Source organism: Schistocerca nitens, chromosome 1, assembly GCF_023898315.1.
Source record: "Schistocerca nitens isolate TAMUIC-IGC-003100 chromosome 1, iqSchNite1.1, whole genome shotgun sequence".
In the NCBI taxonomy this organism is placed as follows: Eukaryota; Metazoa; Arthropoda; class Insecta; order Orthoptera; family Acrididae; genus Schistocerca; species Schistocerca nitens.
This window is the reverse complement of record NC_064614.1, coordinates 1,124,939,685-1,124,963,397: the sequence shown is the minus strand read 5'-3', so window position 1 is coordinate 1,124,963,397 and position 23,713 is coordinate 1,124,939,685. Positions and strand designations below refer to the sequence as shown.

General features: G+C 39.4%; 1 protein-coding gene across 1 annotated transcript in view; it reads left to right on the top strand.

The window, feature by feature from the left end:
* The window catches only part of LOC126199286 (protein KIAA0100), a 340,503-nt gene extending 317,051 nt beyond the window's left edge, over positions 1 to 23,452 (top strand). The window contains exons 37-39 of the mRNA XM_049936105.1: positions 11,336 to 11,548; positions 15,636 to 15,743; positions 22,915 to 23,452. Of these exons, the coding sequence (XP_049792062.1) occupies positions 11,336 to 11,548; positions 15,636 to 15,743; positions 22,915 to 22,965 (372 nt within the window). The 3' untranslated portion in view covers positions 22,966 to 23,452. The remainder of the gene's footprint in view (positions 1 to 11,335; positions 11,549 to 15,635; positions 15,744 to 22,914) is intronic.
* Positions 23,453 to 23,713: the final 261 nt, after the last annotated feature.

Genomic DNA, 23,713 nt, shown 5'->3' with positions numbered 1-23,713 from the left:
ACACTCTTCCTCCTGCATACTAACCCAAAACTCTATCCACAATCCCAACTATGCAACACAACTAATATGTGCCAACAGAGGTAGTTACCATATATGTGGTTACAGGGTTGCCAGATTGCCACTGTTTAACATCATTTTTCTGCCAGATGTACTCACTGGACAAAATTGTGAGAGAGACTTTTTTATCACTGGCATGTGAGCAGTTGCACTGTAAAGCTTGAGTGCCCGAATTTCGCTTCACCACACACACGCACACACACATGCACACGACTGCAGTCTCAGAGACACCTGTGATTTCAGTTGCCTAAGACTGCAGTTGTGTGTGTGTGTGTGTGTGTGGTGTGTGTGTGTGTGTGTGTGTGTGTGTTGTTGACGAAGGCCTTAATGGTCGAAAGCTTCGATTGTGAGAGTCTCTTTGTTGTGCGTATCTGCAACTCAGCATCTCCGATATATGATGAATAGCAACTTTCCTTTTCATATATTGTTACATTTCATCCTAGATTTTCCATCATATTCAGATACAGAGATATGTAAACAGGCAAAATACGGCGGTGGCAATGGCTGTATAAAACAACAAGTTCTGGTGCAGTTGTTGAATTGGTTACTGCTGCTACAATGGCAGGTTATTAAGACTTAAGTGAATTTGAACATGGTATTATAGTCAGCTGACAAGCAATGCGACGGAGCATCTCCGAAGTAGCGATAAAGTGGGGATTTCCCCATATGACTGTTCATGAGTGTATTGTATCAGGAATCTGGTAAAACATCAAATCTGTGACATCACTGCAGCCAGAAAAAATGAACAGGACCAATGACGACTGAAAAGAATCATTCAAGATGACACAAGTGCAACCCTTCTACAAATTGCTGCAGATATCAATGCTGAGTCATCAGTCAGTATCAATGTGCGAACCATTCAACAAAACATCATCGATGTGGGATTTCAGAGCCAAAGGCGCACTCATGTATCCTTGATCACTGCACGACACAAAGGTTTATGCCTCACCTGGGCCTGTCAACACCAACTTTGGACTGTTGATGACTGTGAACATGTTGCCTGGTCAGACAATATATTGGTTCCTTACTTTAAACTACGCAAGATGAGACTTAAACATTACGTAGGCGAGGCCAATATAAGTTGAATACTTCGTAGGAGGCCAAATAAATGCCTGATTTTATTTTAGATGAGTGCCAGGCTACCTACAAGTTAATAATTTCAGGAAATGAAGTCCAGGCCAGAGTTCACTGATGTGCCTTAACTGATGTCGCCGAAAATATCTGAGCTCTTGTAAATACGAATTACTGAAATCCTTAAACTTAAAGTAAATAATGATTTAAAATGATTTTGTAGCCACTGCTATAAATGAATTCTGCAAAATAACTTAATATTTGAATCTTGTAATGGCAGCCAATTGTTGCCTGTCAGCAATATAATGGCTTTTGGGCGTCATAGCAGGCGAAAAATACTAATTAATCTTTCTCTGCAAGTGAAACATTGAGATGAGGTGCTTGTATTACATTGAAATAATAACATGAGCTATTTTTATACATATATTTTAAGCAATACTTTACATACACACCTTAACACCATCTAGGAGAGAAAACAATACAAACATCTGAAAGCGTTAAGTGCTGCCCACAATTTCTAACGAACAAAAGAAAAAATGAAGAAGGTATGTTCTGTTCATCTTATATATAATTACACAAAGATACCAATATTTGATTTCAATATATTTTTCACTACAATATTAATCATCAGTGATGAAGTCCTTTTCGCATCAGAGTATTTACATTACAGGTTTTCATAAATATTACTAATACAGTTCTTCACAAATGCCTTTTAAGTCTTGTATATTGTATGTTATTCACTATTTTTATATTCATTGCACACGCACTGTCCATAAAAATCGCCTAACGGACAGTACAAGAAGTCTCATTTCAAATTGTATTGAGCCGATGGACGTTTATGTGTATGTAGACAACATCCTGAATCCATGGACCGTACCTGTCAGCAAGGGACTGTTCAAGCTGATGGAGGCTCTGGTATGGTGTGGGGTGTGTGCAGTTGGAGTGGTATGGAACCCCTGATATGTCTAGATTCAACTCTGACAGGTGTCACTTATGTAAGCATCCTGTCCAATCACCTGCATCCATTCATGTCCATTGTGCATTCTGACAGACTTTGACAATTCCAGCAGGTCAATGTGACAGCCCTCACATCCATAATTACTACAGAGTGGATGCAGGAACATTCTTCTGAGTTTAAACACTTCACTGCCCACCAAACTCCCAGATATGAACATTATTGACCATATTTTGGATGCCTTGCAACGTGCTGTTCAGAAGAGATCTTCACCCCTCATACTCATACAGATTTATGGACATCCCTGCAGGATTCATGGTGTCTGTTTCCTCCAGCACTACTTCAGACATTAGTTGAGTCCATGCCACATCATGTCTATGCACTAAAGAGCCAAAGAAACTGGTACACCTGTCTAATATCATGTAGAGGTCTGGCAAGCACACAGAATTGTCGCAGCATGACATTGCATGGACTCAACTAACGTCTGAAGTAGTGCTGTAGGAAACTGACACCATGTATCCTGCAAGGCTGTCCATAAATCCATAAGAGTATGAGGGTTGGAGATCTCTTCTTAACAGTATGTTGCAAGGCATCCCAGATATGCTCAATAATGTTCATGTCTGGGGTGTTCGGTGGCCAGTGGAAGTGTTTAAACTCAGAAGAGCCATTCTGTATCAATTCTGGCCGTATAGGGTGTCATATTGTCCTGCTGGAATTGCCCAAGTCCATTGGATTGCACAGTGGCCATGAATGGATGCAGGTCATCACGTAGGATGCTTATGTGTGTATCACCTGTCAGAGTCATATCTAAACGAATCGGGGATCTCAGATCACTCCAACTGCACACGTTATACACTATTAGAGAGCCTCCGCCAGCTTGAACAGTCCCCTGCTGACATGCAGGGTACATGGATTCATGAAGTTGTGTCCATACCCGTAACATCCATCCGCTTGATGCAATTTGAAATGAGACTCATTTGACCAAGCAACATGTCTCCAGTCACGAACAGTCCAATGTTGGTGTTTATGGACCCAGGCGAGGCGTAAAGCTGTGTGTCATGCAGCCATCAAGGCTGACCGTATAGGGTGTCACGAGAGTGCCTTCGGATCCAAAAGCCCATATCAGTGACATAGTTGAATGGTTCGGATGGTGACACTTGTTGATGACCAAGCATTGAAATCTACAGCAATTTTTGGAAGGGTTGCATTTTTGTCACATTGAATGATTCTCTTCATTCGTCATTGGTCCCATTCTTGCAGCAACGATGTCAGAGATTTGATGTTTTACCAGATTCCTGATATTCACGGTGCACTCACGAAATGGTTGTACAGGAAAATCCCCACCTCATTGCTACCTCGGAGATGCTGTGACCCATCGCTCACGAACAGACTATCACACCATGTTCAAACTCACTTAAATCTTGATAACTTGCCATTGTAGCAGCAGTAACCGATCTAACAACTGCGACAGATTTGTTGTCTTACATATATAGGCATTGGCCGACCACAGTGCCATAAGAAACTTCCTGGCAGGTTAAAACTGTGTACAGGACCGAGACTCGAACTCGGGACCTTTGCCTTTCGCAGGCAAGTGCTTCCTTTCTTTCAGGAGTGATAGTTCTGCAAGATTTGCAGGAGAGTTTCTGTAAAGTTTGTTAGGTAGGAGATGAGGTACTGGCAGAAGTAAGGCTGTGGGGACGGGGCGTGAGTCGTGCTTGGGTAGCTCAGTTGGTAGAGCACTTGCCCGCGAAAGGCAAAGATCCTGAGTTCGAGTCTCGGTCCTGCATACAGTTTTAACCTGCCAGGAAGTTTCATATCAGTGCACACTCCGCTGCAGAGTGAAAATCTCCTTCTGGCACAGTGCCATAATCTGCCTGTTTACATACCTCTGTATTTGAATGTGCGTACCTGTATCAGTTTCTTTGGCACTTCTGTGTATATAGTAGATATTTTATAGTAATGAATATGTGGTATATATCATTATAAGCTTTTAAAGTATGCATGATGATGATCAGTTCAAATTCATATTACAAGATACTTTTCATATTATGCTTTTTCTACATATAAGGAAAAGACTCAATTAGTGAATGACATTCTTGCATATACCATTCTGGTGGTATAAATAAAAGTTTCATTCACTAATTGTGTCTTTAACTTATATGTAGAAGAAACATAATTTGAATAAGTAATAAATGCAAGAAGATTGAAGTTATCTATTTTATGGTCTTTGTCAATTTCTTATGAAGCTTTTTGCTTTTTTTTACAACACTGTGCTGTAAAACTGCCCAGCGATTTTGTTGTAGCCTTTATAAATGTACTAGCATTTAAGTCCTAAAGTGACCTTCGTGCAAATTCCATTCCTGGCTCACTTTCAACTTCCTGATGTCCAAAAATTTTTGTAACTATCTTTCACCAGTGACCTATTCCACACCTCAATGTGATTGACAGATTCCGTAGACTAACAAGGAGAGATTGCAGGAACATGATATCAACTACAACATGGTACATACGTATTGTATCTGCAGTCATGATACAACAGCATAAGATAGGAAAATAGACTATTCTTTTTAGTTCATGGGGTTTAAGAATGACTGAGTGATCAGTGATAGAGGAAAACATTGGTGCAATGTGTAAAATGCTCCCTGTTTCATAGTAATGTGTAAATACGTAGTTGAATGTCAACTCTCTGAATGTGATGGACAGCCCACCACTCTCCCAACCTTATGGCAGTTTACGAGACTGGAGCCACTACTTCTCAGTCAAATATCTCCTCAGTTTGCCTCGTATGGGCTGAGTGCACCTCGCTTGCCAGCAGCACTCAAGTGCTAGCCCAGCCCAGCAGCACGTAACTTCAGTGATCTGACGGGAATTGGAGTTACCATGGCGGCAAGTCCATTGTTCACGAAAGACAACATTTTATCATTATGTACTTTTTGCACAATAACTGTTTGACACTGGAAGTAGCATGACCAAGATACAGCTCAGAAGCTACACGCTGCACTGATGCCTTCTGCCACTGACTCGCTCAGTGAGCCGGCCACAGTGTCCGAGCGGTTCTAGGCGCTTCAGTCCGGAACTATGCGGCTGCTACGGTTGCAGGTTCGAATCCTGCCTCAGGCATGGATGTGTGTGATGTCCTTAGCTTTAAGTAGTTCTAAGTCTAGGGGACTGATAACCTCAGATGTCCCATAGTGCTCAGAGCCATTTGAACAATGTTTTTTGCTCAATGAACTCCGTGTAAACAAGTCAGAGCAAGTTTAAGGTGGACATTTTCACTGTTTATTCACTGACTATAGCAAGCAAATATTTCCTGAAAAAAAAAAGGAATCATATTAACATTGAATATAAATTGTAGTTTCCAGAATGAATCATCTGTTGTGCAGTGGAATGTGCTGTTTTGAAACTTTGAGGCAAATTAAAACTGCATGTTTGATAATGATTCCAACCTGAAACCTTGCCTTCAGACAAGTAAGAAGAGATACTGAAGAAGCCATGAAGGCAGATCATGAGTCATGCCTAGACAGTTCAGTCAATAAAAGCATTTCCCACAAAAGATGACATTCCATGTTCAAGTGGCAGTCCCACTCACATTTCAGTGCGCAAGGAAATTGCAGAACTGTACACACTCCACTTAAGAGTGAAATGTTCATTCTGGAAAAAAATCCCTTGAGCTTTGGCTAAGCCATTTCACTGTGATATCCTTTCTTCAAGTAGTGCTAGTCCCACTAGGTATGCAGGAGAACTCGGGCGAAATTTATAAAGAAGTGAAGCTGTGAGGGTGGATCATGAGGTATTGCCCCAGAAAGGCACTGTTCCAGATTTTAATCCTGGTCTAGCACACAGTTATTATCTGCCAGGAAGTTTTATAAATTTAAGTGTTGGGAAGTATTTTCTGAAAATGTTTGTCTGGAATGTAGCCTTAAGCAGGGGCACCGACTTAAAAAAAAATATTGTGAGGGGGGGGGGGGGGGGCTGCATACTGGGAGTCTTGCCTGGGAAATTTTCTAAATTTTAGATGAAAAATAGTGAGTTTTAAAGTTTTTTAAGCTTTTAGAGTTATATGATCAACATTAGAACCTCGGAAACTGGACTCTCAATAACTCGATACCCCAGGGAACTCGACATGCCTGACAATTTTTTGGCTTTGAAAAAAGAAACAAAACATTAACATGCACAGTATTTCGTAAAAAGCTAATTTAATTTACAGTAATAATCATGCTTATAGACTATTACAGAGCAGTGAATATATAGCTCTGAAAGACTGAAATTATATTTAAAGAAATCCTAAACTATCATTAAAAGAACAAAACATAAAATATTGCTGTTGCACAGTAATAGCTCTATGATTAATAAGTGAAATAGCTAATTTAAGCTTACTTTAAATAGGGCTCAGGGTTCATTAAATAAAAACAATATCTCAAAGTTAGTGCTTTAATACAGTTAATAAAGTTAATACAGTATGCCTAATACATTCAGTCAAAAAGTATATAAATAGGGGATTTTAATTGGGTCTTAGACCCTAAAAATATTTAAGTATTTGAAAATAACTAATACAGTACTAAACTAGTACTAATATTTCAAAACTGAAAATTTAACATCATGTATGTATTTAATTCTCTGTTTTATAAATATTTTTAATATTGCTCTAAATGCCATTATTAGGGCTAAAGTGTTTTTAGAAAGGTGTAAATGTTGACTGTCTTACAGGATTACTAAATATGAAGTTATTGATGACTGGTTGGATATCCAATTCATCAAAAACATCTCAATGGGTATGAGGAACAGCCAAGTTGTTCAATTGCTTCTGTTCCATTGTTGATTGGAGATATGACTTCAGACGTCTAAGGGTGCTAAATGACCATTCTGCTGTTGCTGTCATGATTGGAACTACTTGGAGAAGCTTAATGCACTTCACTACTTCACATAATGTTTTTCCAACTGCAGGCTCTTGTGTAATGTACTCTCTTACATCTCGCGTGTTTTTAAGACCAGTTGTTTTTTATTAGCAATATCAGCTAACATATTCAAGTGTAAGTGCAGTCTCTCAGTGTCTAGGTCATTTTTGAAAAACACAGTTATTCCAAATTTGTTTCATCTCTGTTTACTAAAAGCAAACACTCTTGTTTAACTGCAATGACCTGTGTGAGTCCAGTTGAAGCAAACCACTCAGTAATGCAAGATTGCACCAATTCACAAACCTCAATGTAAATAACTTTATAGTATTCCTTTGGGGTTTTGAAAGTGCAGTGAGCTGGCTTTGTTGTTTTCAAGTTTCTTCAGTATACTTCAATTCCGAGGAAGCGAAGGATCATCAACTTGTGAAGGTTTTTCTTTTAAACACAATTTCCAAAAGTGTTCAAAATTATCACACTTTCCATTCAATATACAAATCTAGCCCTCATATATTTTTTCCAGATCAGCAACACTTAAATGAAGGCATTGAATTTTTTTCATGGACATCCTCTACTGGGTTCATTGCATGACAATAAAGACGTAAAAAGAAATAAGTCTTGAATTGTAACATTGACTCAAGGTAGCCTGCACATTTGTAACCTGCCTCTGTTTTGTCCTCTGCAGAAAATGTTTCAAAAAACTCTAGAAGTTCTTCAAAGTTTTCATTATTCTCATGATTCTAGAAGCTTGCATAGTCCATTGAGTTGGGCAAAGGGGTCATAGACCAACTTGGTCGTTGGCACTCTCACAGCATATGCTTTTAAAAAGTCCCATCCTTTTGTTCGATTCCCTTATGGTGCTTATTAAGTCCTTGGCTAAAGCCATAATATCCCTCATAGATGTAAGATGGTAGAGACTGTCTACAACTGCCAAGTCTAAACTGTGAGAAGTGCAGTGCACATAACATGCTTTTGGTTGTATATCCAAAACTGTTCTCTTAAAGTTATCCATTGACAAATCAAGACGAGCAAAAATGTCTTTTAAAATACTAAACAGAGTTTGTGATTCAGTGTTGGGGTCTCATATAAGCCAATAAATTCTTCGTTGATGATTAAGGAATCATCGACAGTACGAATACAAAATCACACTTGTTCATGAATAGAAGAACCACTTGTTTTGTTAACAATAACAGAAAAATGTTTAGTCTTCTTGATTGAAGCCAATACCTTTCTCAACACGCTTTCCTAGTTGATCAATGATCTCGTTTTGAATATCGTCGGATGTCCACTTATACCCCGAATGCCCTAACCAATCTTTAAACTCAGGTATGTCATTCTTTCGGAGTTCCAGCGATTGAAAAAAATTTGAGTTTACATCTTCGTGCCCTCTAATTGCTTGTCCTTGTTGGCATAGAAATTGCATGGTAGTGAAAATTGTCTCAAGAGCTAAATGGTCTTTCTTCATATCACAATCTATCTGTTCATTCAATTGGGAGACCACACTTCGATTAGTGATAGAACTTACTTTCAGAACACCTTTTTTATGCATAAATATATTTTCATGAAGGGAGAATTTTTCCAAAGTCTTTTTCCAATTAGAAAACCCTATGGAAGTAAATGCATCTTCTTTTTTTGAAGAAAATTGTAATAGATTTTTAGCATCTGCCTCTTTGCAGGTTTTGCAAAAAACTTTTTCAGTAGATGCTTCATATTATAGCCATGTATATTTGATCAACCAAGAATTCTGAAACAATCTTCGCTTACCAGATTGTCCAGATTTCGGCTGTGAATGGTCCTTGCCTGAAGACAACGAAGCAGTTGATGACACAATAATTGCTGGAGGTTGATTTGCAGTACCATCAACTTCCAAGTGCGCCTTTTTGGTAACAAATTTATCTGTTGCAAACTAAATTCACGACACACTAAGAGACTAAAGAAAATGAGTAAAATATAGTCATATAAAATAATCCACTAGGCACTAAAGTCAGAACACCTAACATGTCTGCAGCATCCACTGAACGAAACTATCCACACTGAATGACTGCAACAGCAGGGTGGGCTTTATATAGCCACGGCATCATAATGTCTCAAAGCGTCAAGGTGATGCAAGGTGGAGGGTTCCAGGCGCTTCTGCTCCAGTCCTTTTGATGTAGCTACGGCCACAGCACTGGCCCACAGGTACCAGACTTTACCCGAAGGTTCGTGCACCAGGGCAAATTCTAAGTGTGCCCTCAGCACCGTAACACTATCGTGATTCACACCACTCGTTTTCAGTTAACCTGCTTACTACTGTAATAATTATTTGTTTTAACGCATTACTGAATGTAATGTAAAAGGTAACTATTGTCAAACAAGGAAAATAATAAATTCCAACATAATTTTGTGATTTTACAAAGCATAATACAACTAATAATTTTCTTTAATTATTGGGGGGGCTCTGCCCCCCCCCCCCCCTCTCCAAATGAATTTTTGAGGGGGCTCGGGCCACCTCAGGCCCCATGGAGTCGGCACCTGTGACCTTAAGCACCCTGTACACGATCAAACAATTTGTCAGACTTTACTACAACGTTTGTCAGACATAGAATGTGTGTGGCACAGTTGATTGAAAGTTTGATTGACATCAGGTTTTACAAAATGGCAGATATTTGTGTCAGTGTTTCACTGTGCATCTTTAGTGAAAAAGAGTATTATTTCTGTTTATCTCGCTGTATCACAACTATGGAAACTGCTTTCAAGGATAAAACAAAATGGCACTGGCAATTACCAAAAGAGTAGAGGTGTGTTGTCTTTCCCAACCATATATTACCCAGGAAGAGATTAAAAAGTAAATCAATCTTATATGCACAACATACAAGCAAGAGGGCACAAAAATAAAAACTGAAGCTCTCCTGTTCTTCCTTGTGGTAATGAACTGTCATTAAATAACCAAGTAGAAGAGAATAAACATAGAAGAGAATAAATTTCCACATACTTGTGTTTTCTTTTTCAGTGTGAGAGCAGAGTAAATCAGTTACTAAAAGATTGACGGTCCATTCAGAGAAAGTTGATGTAACCATCAGGTTCTGAGTAAATTCCCCTAAGCGATTTTCATGGGTACATTTCTCTTTCAATTTTAACCATTCCCCAGGCCAGTGTTTTGTTGTCTTTATCTTCTTTATACACAGTGTTAAAGTCAATGTGAGAACCACTTTGTCTGCATTGATAGCCATTCTAACTTTATTTAGAATAGTTCAGGACACGAACAGCATCTGCTTCAAAAGTGAGGTTAAATTGACAAACTTTGTAGGTACTTGTACAAGCTTGTTAACAAGCCCGAGTAGAAAAGAGCAAATCTGACAAATAAATTTGAACATGAATGGTTCTGCTTTAAATTGAAGTGAAATATTAGTGGTAAACATTTTACACAAGATGAGAACAGAATCTCCTGAAATATGGTGCTCCAGAAGAATGCTGATGGTTACATAGATTGAGTAACAAATGAATCTGTACTGAATTGAATGAGGGGGGAAAACTTTGTGGCAAAACTTTATTAACTGAAAAGATAGGTTTATAGGATACATTGAGGCATTTATAGAATACATCAAGGAGTATTTAATTTGATAATGGGGGGAACGGTTCAGCATCAAATTTTTAGAGGCACATGAAGGCATGACTGAAGTAAGCAGGTTAAAGTGAGTGTACCTGGTAGTAGTTATACACGAGTGAAAATATTTGCACAAGATATGTAAGTGTGAAGAGTTACATCAAACCAGTGTTTGGACTGATGACTACAGCAGCAACAGCACTTGCTGTCTGCTTTCTAGGAGCAGTTTGATAATAAAAATTTCATATATAAATATCAGTGAACAGTAGTGCTTATTTATATGGCTTAAATGGGTGCAATTTCATGACAAGGACTATTCCATTATAGATGTTAATAATGGTGACAGTAAAGATAACCACTTACCATGTAGCTGAAATGTGGAGTGGACAGCAGGCTCATATGTAAGACTGAAAACTTGCTGAGGTTTTGGACAGTGTACTACAACAGAGCAAAAAAAATGAAAATTCCCCCCCCCCCCCCCACACACACACACACACTGATGCACACATCTGGACCAGTGGAGGGGGGGGGAGAGAGAGAGAGAGAGAGAGAGAGAGAGAGAGAGTTGTCTGAAAGCTCAGTAACAAGCTGTATGGTAAGTGACTACCTTTATGCCTTGCATTATTTGTGTTCCAAGCAGAACTAAGCTGTAGTGCTCCGAATCTCTGTTTCTACAAAACCGGTTCTCTCATGTTGGGTTGTGACAGCAAACATTTGAGAATCTCTGTTCCCTCTCACACATAGTTACTCTAATAAAGATGGCATTTATTTTTACAGGAGCGAGCTGAGAAAAATAAATTATTTATTTACATAAAGATACCAGAAGTGCCAGTAAGGGTGAGCTATAAAGGCAATAAGGATAAAAATTTGGAAGACATTAGAGATTTCAGCTTGGTCATTCCAACTCTGGAATATCATAATGTGACTTGGACATGGCTGGATTTATTGCTGGCTATGAAAAGTGATAGTAGGAGAGTTATTCTTTCTCAGGTATGGATGATAAGTTGTAAATTGCTATAAAAATTAAAATTATTTTATGTATTTACAAAGAGAAAAAGCAAGCAGCTAATACTCCTCTTCAGGAGCAAAATTCCAGTGCTGCCAACACACACACACAAAATGTGCTCTTTGTGCTGTAAATTACAACTCACTGTTTGTGCTGCAAATATTCTATTTTCTGAGTAGATCATTTTTCTTTGCCCTCTCCTCCTCATTTCTATTATTATTTCTTTCCTTTCTCAGACGTTATGTCTGGTTAAAACAGGAAAGTGACACGGACCTTGATCAAGCGTGACTTCCTTTTAACTGTACAGTATATGTTACATTGCATTTAGGAACTTTCGGGTAATTGAACATGTATCAATAATTACAGATTTCTGTAGTTGTATATATACGTTTGGATGTAGCTGTATTACGTTGATGTACTGGTGGATATTGTGTGGTATGACTCCTGTAGTTGATAGTATAATTGGTATAATGTCAACTTTATCCTGATGCCACATGTCCGTGACTTCCTCAGCCAGTTGGATGTATTTTTCAATTTTTTCTCCTGTTTTCTTCTGTATATTTGTTGTATTGGGTATGGATATTTCGATTAGTTATGTTAATTTCTTCTTTTTATTGGTGAGTATGATGTTGGGTTTGTTATGTGGTGTTGTTTTATCTGTTATAATGGTTCTGTTCCAGTATAATTTGTATTCATCATTCTCCAGTACATTTTGTAGTGCATACTTGTATGTGGAAATGTGTTATTTTATTAGTTTACGTTGTATGGCAAGTTGTTGATGTATTATTTTTGCTACATTGTCATGTCTTCTGGGGTATTCTGTATTTTCTAGTATTGTACATCTGCTTGTGATGTGATCTACTGTTTCTATTTGTTGTTTGCAAAGTCTGCATTTATCTGTCGTGGTATTGGGATCTTTAATAATATGTTTGCTGTAATATCTGGTGTTTATTGTTTGATACTGTATTGCAATCATGAATCCTTCTGTCTCACTGTATATATTGCCTTTTCTTAGCCATGTGTTGGATGCGTCTTGATCGATGTGTGGCTGTGTTAGATGATACGGGTGCTTACCATGTAATGTTTTCTTTTTCCAATTAACTTTCTTCGTATCTGTTGATGTTATGTGATCTAAAGGGCAGCACACCCCAATTGGAGTTGGAAATGTCTTTTTTCCATGGAGTAGATGATGATCCACAAAATTAAAGTGACTAAGCCAGTGCAATATACAGGGTGCTTATAATTAAAGTTAAACTTTCAAACCGCTGTAGAAATAACCCCACTGGTCAGAATGTCAAATTGCAACAGAATGTTATCGGAGAAGGGGGAAAACGTATGGCAGAAGAAAAATAAATAGTTTCAAAACGTAGCAATAGATGGCACTGTAAGCATCACAATTTAATAGTGGTAGACTACAAATGACAAATGAACCATACAGCAATGGCGAAGGTGTACGTTTGACATTAAACAAACTGTACTACTCGATGTGCATGGGTGTACAGGTGTGATACTCTTAGTTATGTAATCCCATCCACCATGGCAAGGTCACATCACATTGAATAGAAAAAATTGGTTTTTAATCAGCCTGATGCCAAATACTGCATAAAAAGCGTCAGTGAAAATCAAATTGGACTATTAATTTCTGTGTGACTGGCGCAGAATGTGTTCAGTATGCTCTCCACCATTTTCTGCAACAAGTTGAAACTGAGAAACAGCATGTTCCACAACTGATCAAAGTGTTTCCAGGGTCATGTTCAGAATATGTTTCACAATGCATGCCTTCAATGCAGCTAAGTTTATAATCAGAACACTGAACACAGCATCTTTCCGATAGCCTCACAGCCAGGAGTCACACAGATTAAGATCAGGTGACCGCGGCGCCAGGCTGCAGAGACATGGCAACAGATAATTCTAGCATTTCTGAAATGGCGCTTCAGTAGCTGCTTAAATGGATTTGTAGTGTGCAGAGGTGCGCCATCTCCACACTGTTGGAGAGCTGGAATGACGTGGTTGCACAAAAGACACTCGTAGCGCTTACCAGTGACAGTACAAGCAACAGGACCGGAAGCAGCTGTCTCTTCCAAAAAAAAAAAAAAAAAAAAATATGGCCCTATGATAAATGATGCCATAAACTCACACCACCAAGTGACTTTTTCAGGGTGAAGTGGTACTGGTTTATTTGCGTGTGAATTTTCCGTTGCCCATATTCGATAATTCTGTGTATTGACATATCCTGTCAGATGGAAGTGGGCTTCGTGTCCACAAAATCTTCCATAACCAATTATTGTTCACGTCCACGTGAGCAAGAAATTCTAAAGCAAAGGTCTCTCTTGCTGGTAGGTCAACAGGAAGCAACTCATGCCCTTGGCTAATTTTCAATGGATAGCAAAGAAGGATGTTTTGTAGGATTTTACGCACTGTGCTCGTGGGTATGTCCAATGTTCGAGCAATTCTCTGTGCACTACATGTTTGCACACCACCACTCTTCTCCTCCTGCATTGCTGTGGCCACTGCTTCCACTGACGTGGAATCAATTCGTTTACTCCCTCTACCAGGTTGCACACCAAAAGAACCTGTCTTTTCGAATTTCTGAATCATTTTCTGCAGAGCAACATGTGCACAATCATTCTTGGAATACAGCTTTACAAGCAGAGCACGATCCTGCATCGAGACAATCGTGGCAAATGTCGCAGACGTGAAAGGAGAAAAGCTGTGTACCCAGAGCGTTTATACCAAGTTCAGTGGGTTGTGCACAGGTGTTTTCATTTACGTATTCTGACCCATACAATGCCATCTATTGATTAATTTTCACACTATTTTTTTTCTTCTGCCATGCCTTATTATCCTCCTCCGATAATATTCCGTTGCAATTTGATGTTATTCTGACCGATGGTGTTATTTCTACAACGTTTTGAAAGTTTAACTTTAATTATAATCACCCTGTATTTAAGCAAAAAAGACCATAAGACATAACAGTCTTGTTCCTCTTCCACACCATTCACTGCTATATTGAAGACAATTGTACAAAAAGTTAGTATATTGACACAGGACAGGCAACCAGAATTAGAGGGTAAAAGGCTGCACTTGGAAATGAACTTGTAAAAGTGTACCCTGAACTATTTCTTGAAGGTAAGCTTTGAAACTTTCTTTCTCTAACGTAAATCTCCATACATTAGATTTGCCTACAGTAATTTCCAGGTCTCATTAGTAACATTCATCTTTACAGTACCTCTTTGATTTCATTATGTTTTCAGAGCCTTCTGAGAGAACTGCCTTTCATTTGCAGCATTTGAAATGAACCTGTATTAGGATTTTTATATTCTTTTTTCGTATGCTCTTTGCTATATTCTTTTTCATCCTAATAAGTGCCTGTTGTCTGCTGTAAAGTTATTAAGGAATTTTCAGTAATTCATATTTTCTTTTAAATTCCAAACATGTTCCCCTCTACAGTTCTTCTTTGTGTATAGGACTTTGATAGCTGTTTAGTGAATGCCATCCTCAATGTTCTTAAGTCCCACTCTGTACTATTTTCCTCCATTTCTTTATTGGTGTCCCTGGTTTAGCTGTTGAAGCTACTTGCTCTCTTCTTATAACATGTATACTGTATAAACTCCTTGTTGTTTGCAGTTTGCATTCATGCCTCATGTAGCACACAGTACAGTGTTAAATTTAAAAATGGAATGATCTAGGTCTATATTGTAACTTAAGTTATTTCCCCGCTTTCTTAAATAATGTAATCATTATTTAATGTCTCTTGTAGCCCATGTTTTTTTATTCATTTTTGGACACAGGAATTCCGAATAAGGTGTTCATTAAAGCTTACAAAATCCCAGCATTCTTGTTAAACAAGACATTTAAGTATTTAAATACCTGTGGTGTTATTATGTTTGTTTTTTCTTAAATTGTAATATGAATTGTCCAATATCCTTGTAAAATTTATCTGAAGATTAATAAAATTTTTGCTGCTGCTGCTGCTTCTACTACTACTACTACTACTACTACTACAATAATTTTGTACACTTGTCAGTGTTACAGATGCTTTTAAAGCATTAACAATTTCTTTTTATGCAGGCAATCAAGCAAAAATTACAAATTAAAATGAACAGGGTGGCTACAGATGAAGGGGTGTCCCCACAAGAGGAAGACAAAGCAAGAATACTGTTTGGATCAAGAGTGATGGTAACTATCTATGTTGAATACCATCTACATTTTATACAATTTTTATAAGTTGACTCTGCTCCTATCGTAAACAGAATTCCAAGATACTTGTGTTACACTCGTTTCGTTGTCCAGTAAAGATGATACCTTGCTTAAAATACTAGATGCAGTATAGGATTGTAATTATGTTTAAATACAAGGCAGGTGTAAAATTACAATATAACGGAAAGGATAGTTGCTACTCACAATATAGCAAAGTTGCTGAATTGCAGAAAGGCACAACAAAAAGACTATTGGAAAGTGTCCAATATAGACAACACACACACACACACACACACACACAAAAACCACTGTCTCTGGCAGCTGGAGGGGGATGGTAAAGTGCTGCTGGCAGCATGCAGACACAAGGTAGAGTGTAGGGCAGCTAGATGCTGTTGGGAGGTGAGTGCATTGGTGGAATGGGAACAGAGAGGGGGGGCTAGATGGGTTAGGGTGACGACTAATGAAGGTTGAAGCCAGGAGGGTTACAGGAACATAGGATATATTGCAGGGAGAGTTCCCATATGCACAACTCAGAAAAGCTGGTGTTGGTGGAAAGGATCAAGATGGCACAGACTGTGAGGCAGTCATTGAAAAGAAGGACGTCATGTTAGACGGTGCGCTCAGCAACAAAGTGGTCCAATTGTTTCTTGGCCACAGTTTGTCGGTAGCCATTCATGCAGACAGATAGCTTGTAGGCTGTCCTGCCCACACAGAATGCAGCACAGCGGTTGCAACTTATCTTGTAGACCACGTGACTATTTTCACAGATATCCCTGCCTTTGATGGGGTAGGTGATGTTTGTGATAGGACTACAGTAGGTGGTGGCAGGAGGATGTATGGGACAGTGCTTGCATCTAGGTCTGTTACAGGGATGTGAGCCATGAGGCAAGCAGTTGGGAGCAAGGGTTTGTGTAGAGATGGATGACGGTTTTGTGTAGGTTCAGTGGGTGGTGGAATACGACTGTGGGAGGGATGGGAAGGATAGTGGGTAGGACATTTCCCATTTCAGGGCACAGTGAGATGCAGTCGAAACTCTGACAGAGAATGTAATTCAGTTGTTTCAGTCCTGGGTGGTACTGAGTCATGAGGGGATGCTTATAAAAGGTCTTCACGGGTTGTCAGCCGAGTAGCATCGTCATCTCGTAGCAACATTTTGATGGAATGCGTCTCCGTCATCTTCAGGCGAAGTAATGGGATATCGTTGGTCACGGGCTGATATCTCTGCTGGACCGCTCTCGGCTTCCTACCGACAGGCCAGTCACGCGCCCGCGGAACCACCTGATGTGCCTTACGCGGCCAGTGGTGGTGGAGGGATGGGAAGGGGAGGGGGAGGGGGGGCATGTGCGGGGATGGAAAGCTCTTCTCTGATCTTCCTGATTGCAGGCTCCCAGGCTGTGCAGAGATGTTAGCCATTGTCGCGGTTGATTAGGATGCCGTTTAACCATATTTCTATGAACTCTTGGATTACTGAGTCCCAAAATCCATTTATACTGCATATTTTCTTTGTGTCCGCGAAATCGAAGTTGTGCTTGTCGTCAATACTATGTTCTGCCACAGCAGATTTGTTGATCTGACCCAAGCGTACATGCCTGATGTGTTCATTATGGCGGTGTGAGATGTAACGCTGCATCTGTCCTATATATTGCATCCCACATTCGCATCCGATCTTGTACACACCAGGGGCCGTCAGACCTAGTGGATCCTTGGTTGAACTGAGAAGGTCTTTGATTTTTCCCGCTGCATGGAAAACGGTCTTCACTTCATTTTTCTTGAGAATTATCGCGATCTTGGCCATTGGAGGGTGTGCATATGTCAAGAACGCACAGCCCATTGCTTCGCCTTCATCCAGTCTCTTTTCTTGTGGTTGGTCTTCAGAGCTCTCCTTATTTGTGTCTCACTGTGTCCATTTTTCTTGAAGGTGTCCATGAGGTGTTACAATTCTCCTGGCAAACTTGCCTTATCACAGATGGACCTGGCCCTGTGCACTAAGGTGTTGAGTACAGAATTGCGAGACAGAAGTCCATGTGTGTTTTCTTTCTGTACACTGTGTGTCCCTGCGTGCCATCCAAGTTTCTTGTGATCAGGATATTCAGAAAGGGTAAGCTTCTGTTCTCTTCTACCTCCATGGTAAATTTGATATTTCCATGTATACCATTGAGGTGTTGATGGAACTCTATCAGTTTGTCCCTGCCATGTGGCCAAACTACAGAAGTATCATCAACGTATCTGTAGAAGGCTTTTGGCTTGTGTTTAGCAGTGTCCCATGCTAGCTTTTCGCAGTGCTCCATGTATAGGTCAGCTATGCCTGGTGCTAGGGGGGAGCCCATAGCTACACCATCTATCTGTTCGTAGAACTTGCCACATTTGAAATAGGTGGTGGTTAGCACATGGCGAAAGAGCTTGATGATATCCTCCTCAAAGTGTTCTTCGAGTAAAGCTAGGGAGTCTCTATTGGTACTCATGTGAATAAGGATGTCACATCGAAGCTAACTAGCAGGTCTTCATATTTCAGCTGCATGCCCTTTAGTACCTTCACAAACTCAGCTGAGTTTTTCACATGGTGTGGACCATAACCAATCAAGGGTTTTAGCATTTGTGATAAATACTTAGCAATACTATATGTCAGCGAGTTAACAGTGTTCAAAATAGGTTCTAATGGGATGCCTTCTTTGTGGACCTTTGGGAGGCCATAGAGACGTGGTGGTGCTGGTGCCCTCGGGTACAGCTTCCTGATGATATTCTTCTCTAGTCCCGAGTTGTTGAGCATCTCAACGGTCTTGTGAGTCACTGTTGTGGTGGAGTCCTTCCCTAGTCGTTTGTAGGCAGGATCCTGCAGGAGGGCGTCGATTTTTTGCCAATAGTTTTCCGATTTAAGTAGCACTGTCGCGTTCCCTTTCTCCGCTGCCAAGACCACTGTGTCCTGGTCCTCCCTGAGTGCCCGTAGTGCCTTGTGTTCTGCCCCCCTCCTGCAGGATCCTTAAATCGCATATGCTTTACCAATGAATCCACCTTTCATGTCGGTGGAATGGTAAATAGGCTTAATGTCTGTATATGGGGTTCAGGGTCTCCACATGCTACTGTACAGTTACAGCAAGACAGCGAAAAAGTGAATGTTTGGTGCAGCTGCATGCATAACAAGGTTTTTGGACCATTTTTTTTTTTCATGGAAAAATAAGTTACCGCTAACGTTTACTTAGACTTTTGCAACAGTTCACTGCCCCACAATTAGAAGAATATCAGCCATGGATAATTTTCCAGCAAGATGGAGCACCCCCTCCACTGGGCTTTGATAGTACGTGATTTCCTGAATGAAGCATTTCCAGATCGGTGGATTGGAAGGAGCAGTCCAACACCCTGGCCACCCCGCTCTCCAGATATTACGCCCTTTGACTTTTTTTTCTGGGACTATATCAGGGACAGAGTCTTCGTCACACCAGTTGCTGACATCGACGAACTGAAGCCTAGGATACAAACTGCTATGGGTACTGTGACAGAACACATGTTACAAAACACCTGGAAGGAACTGGAATACCACCTCATCATTCTCCAAGCTACCAAGGGAGCACACGTTGAGGTCTACTAACTTAAGTGGTCTTTAAAAAAACTAGTAACACTAACCTATGTAATGGCATCAAATGAAAATTATGTCGAACGATTATTCTGTAATAAATTATTATAATCAGGGCAAGACATTGTGCTCACCCTGTACTTAGGGTCTCACTGAGACCTTTACCGATCGTAATTACTTTCCCAACCTTGTGTAAAGACAGATTTCTTGTGCCTTATCTTTCCAGTCATCCAATACCAGAAGCCCATTACCCGGCCACAGAGGAGCATTGTCCTCATGACTCAGTACCACACACAACTGGAGCAACAGAATTAAGTTTTCCGCAAGGGTTTGACTACCTCTCATTGTGCCATGAAATGAGAAATATCGTACCCGCTATCTTTCCCACCTCTCCCACAGTGTTATTCTGCCACCCACTGAACCTACCCAATATCTTCGTCCATCCCTACACAACTCCTTGCTCCCAGCCCCTTGCCTCATGATTCACAGCTCTGTAATAGACCTAGATGCAAGACCTGTCCCATACATCCTCCTACCACCACCTACCAAACATCACCTATCCCATCAAAGGCAGGGCTACCTGTGAAACCAGGCATGTGATCTACAAGCTAAGCTGCAACCACTATGCTGCATTATATGGGAGCATGACAACCAACAAGCTGTCTGTCCACATAAATGGCCACTGACAAACTGTGGCCATGAAACAACTGGACCTCTTTGTTGCTGAGCACACCGCCCAACATGATGTCCTTCATTTCAGTGACTGCTTCACAGCCTGTATCTTATGGGTCATTCCTGCCAACACCAGCTTTTCTGAATTGCGCTTGGCCTCAACCTTTGTTAGTCATTGTCATAACCCATCTAGGCCCTTCCCTGTTCCCATTCCAACACTAAACAGCCCCCTATTCCACCAAAGCTCTCAGGCTTTTTACTACTCTCCTTTCCAGCTACCCCTCTCTCACCTACTCTCCACCTAACCTGCCGACTGCACCTAGCTGCCCTACTCTTCACCTCATCCATGAATGCTGGCAGCAGTGATTTACTGTTCTCCACACCTATAATGATATCCCTCCACCTCCCTGCCCCAGCCTCCTCCTTATTCCTATCCGGTTGCCTCCTCCATAATGTACTACTGCTTTCAGTCTGGCTCCAGCTGCTAGAGACTGTAGAGACTGTGTGTGCGCATGCGCGTGAGGGGATGGTTGGTTGGTTGCTACTATTTTTGTGACAAAGGCTTTGATGGCTGAAAGCTAACTTTCGGACAGTGTTTTTGTTGTGCCTTTCTGCGACTTAGCATCTCTGCTATATGTCAAATGAATTCACAATTGCGAATAATGAGTACCATCAGCTGTAGAATGGAATGACAACAATGAACATTTTTGCTAGACTGGTACTCGAACCCGGATTTCTCACTTATCGCGAGTGGTCGCCTTACCATTTGGCTGTCCCTGCACAACTCACGTTCAGACCAAAACTTTCATATGTCGTCAACCAAGCGTCAACCAAGTTTAGTTCTGGCCGCGAGTCATGCACGGATAGCCAAACAGTAAGGCGACTGCTCGCAATAAGCGGGAAATCTGAGTTCGAGTCCCGGTCTGGCACAAATTTTCATTGTCATCATTCCATTCTACAGCTGATGGTAGTCATTATTCACAATTGCGAATTCAATTGAGATGTTTCGTAACAAGCTGTGGTCACCTCATTGCATTGTCATCAGAATAATGCAGGCACTGCTATATCATATCTCTGTTATATGGTGAATAGCAACTATTCTTTTCATTATATAGCTATGTTCCATCCTGAATTTTCCACGGTTCGAATTTGCACTTCATATTTCTTCAGAATTCCATTCACACTCAACCAGGGCCTTTTTTTGTTGTTTTTTCCTGATTTGATTACTGTGTCTCATATGTAATTTTAGGTACTTATCATCATTTTCTTAACTTTACCCTCTCTTGTCGCATTTCCTACTTCATTGTTGTGCTCCATCTCCCTCTCACTGCCTTTACTTAACATTCGTTGTTCCAGAAAATTACACACTTATGTGCCACTGTGTATTCTTTGATGAAGTTTCTTAATTTAAATTTATCAGTGTCAGTTTTTACAATGTAAACACTGCTGTATAAATTGTGGCTAGGGATTCTTATTATGTAAGTAATGCTGTCATATAAAAATTTTATTTGATTCACAGTTGATGAGAGAAATAATTGCTAACATTGTTTAAAATACACATTTTTATAAGGTAATATTGCTCTTGTTACATTTTTTAAATGTGCAATAAACAAAGTTTATTACGTGTATGACCTTAAGGAAGACATAACAGGGGGACTAAAGCAACCTTGTGTTAAAAATATCGAAACTGTACTGTGTAATCAAACTCCAGATAGTTGTATTGTTAACAGATACTCCAGATAGTTCTATTGTTAACAGATATTTGTTATCATCCTGTTTCTTTTTGTACATCTGTCTGCTTTGCAGTACTTTTGCTGTTATGTGAGTAGTGATTTGTTATGTACATGTCCATGAATACAAATTGGACTCTACTACATACTTTATGCTTATTGCTTGTGCTTGAAAAGTTACACATAATAATTATGATGAGGAGTTTCATCCAAAAGTAAATATTTTTCAGCTTTTTCATTTAAAACATTACCAGTGGGCAGCTGAAGCATTGTGGAACCCCTATCACATATATAAAAACCTAATTATCCAATGTTCATAAATTAAGAGAAAGGCAACCACTTACCTATAGCAGACTTGACGTGTGGAGCATAGAAACATATACAAAAAAACATATTTGCACTAGTTTTTGTGCTCTTGCTCTTTTCTAGTAAAACTACAAACATTCACACACAAACCACGCAGAGACCCAAATGTACACTCCAGTGGCTGTGGTGAGTACAGTGTACTATGATTCGGAATTTTAGAGTATTATACATTAATGATGTGCTGTGAACAGTAAAGTGCATTTCACATTTTGTCTGAAGCTATTTCTACTTTTCTTTCCTCCTTCCTTGGCCCAGGACAAGAATGTATGTAAGGAACAACTAATAATATCTGTATAAGAAGGAAAAAGCCTTTGCAGTTTTTATGATAGATCGATTAGTATTGTGTATTGATTATTAAATTTAGTTGTTTTCAAGTGCTTTCCATCATTTTGTGTTCCTCTTGCACTAAAATTTCCAAAAACCCTGTATTTCCCTCAGTAATTATAAATCACTCAGCATTTGTGATTCTTCAGTTTCTCCCAGCGTATTTCTTGCTCGAACAGTCCAGGGGTGTACTGTTAGAGCATTCAACATTCGTTTTCCATGTCAGTGTGCTTGTTAACCACCTGTAATTTAGTTTGTGTAATAATCTGCGATAACTATTAATGAATAGGATCTACTATTATCAGAAAATGAGTAGCCAAGATACTGAAAAAGAAAGTGGCAGAACTGAAAATGGTATATACAGTACTTACAAACATTATAGTTCCATAACAATGTTAAACATCACATTTTGTCAAATATTATGCAGTTCATTAGTTATTAAGTTTTATGTTTGTGTAACAGAGAATACTAAAGTTCACTTCTTTTCCAGCCAGTTGAAAGCAAATCTACCAAGAAAAGTGTTTTCAAGTTTCCTAAATGAAGATGGACTTGTTGTGGGTGCTTGAACATGCGAAGATTGAAAAAGAAAAGAGGTAAAGTTACTTGAATGATCCATCAGACTTCATTCTTCTGGAGATATTGTGCACAATGGTGATGAATGCAGCCACCAGCTACAAAAGTATTATCTGTAATGGGTGGAGAATGGACTGGTATGCAGTAACATTTCTTTTATCTCGGCTCTGTGAACTGTTATAACAGGAGAAAGATTGAATGGGTTGCAAGTGACCCACAACTGTGCAATACAAATAACTTAATTTGAACAGGTGCTGTTTGTAAAGATTATTTTCAAAGGCTGTTTTTATTTTGAATGGTTTATTTGTGCCTTTTGTATATGCTGTAACTGTTTTAGGATAACTATATTAACTTTACAAAAGTTACATTGTTTTTAGAAACTTCGTTCTAAACTTTACATAAAAACTGAAACAACTACTCTAGTCTATTGTGAAATAGTGATGAGTATTAATATGGCTGTGAATGTAACTTTTATTAAAAAAATTTCACAATTGTTTTAAGTCTTTAATTTGAATCTAGTTTAATATGCATATTTATCCAGTTAATCCTTGGAACAGTGTGTTACAGCTTCTACGAACCTTGCCCTAATATTTCAAACAGAAACAATTATAATAAATGAGAAAATGGTTTTATTAAACTGACAGAATATGAATTATTTATGCACTGAAAAGAATTGACAGAATGAAAAAAAAGTTATGTTCCTGGAATTGCTAGTT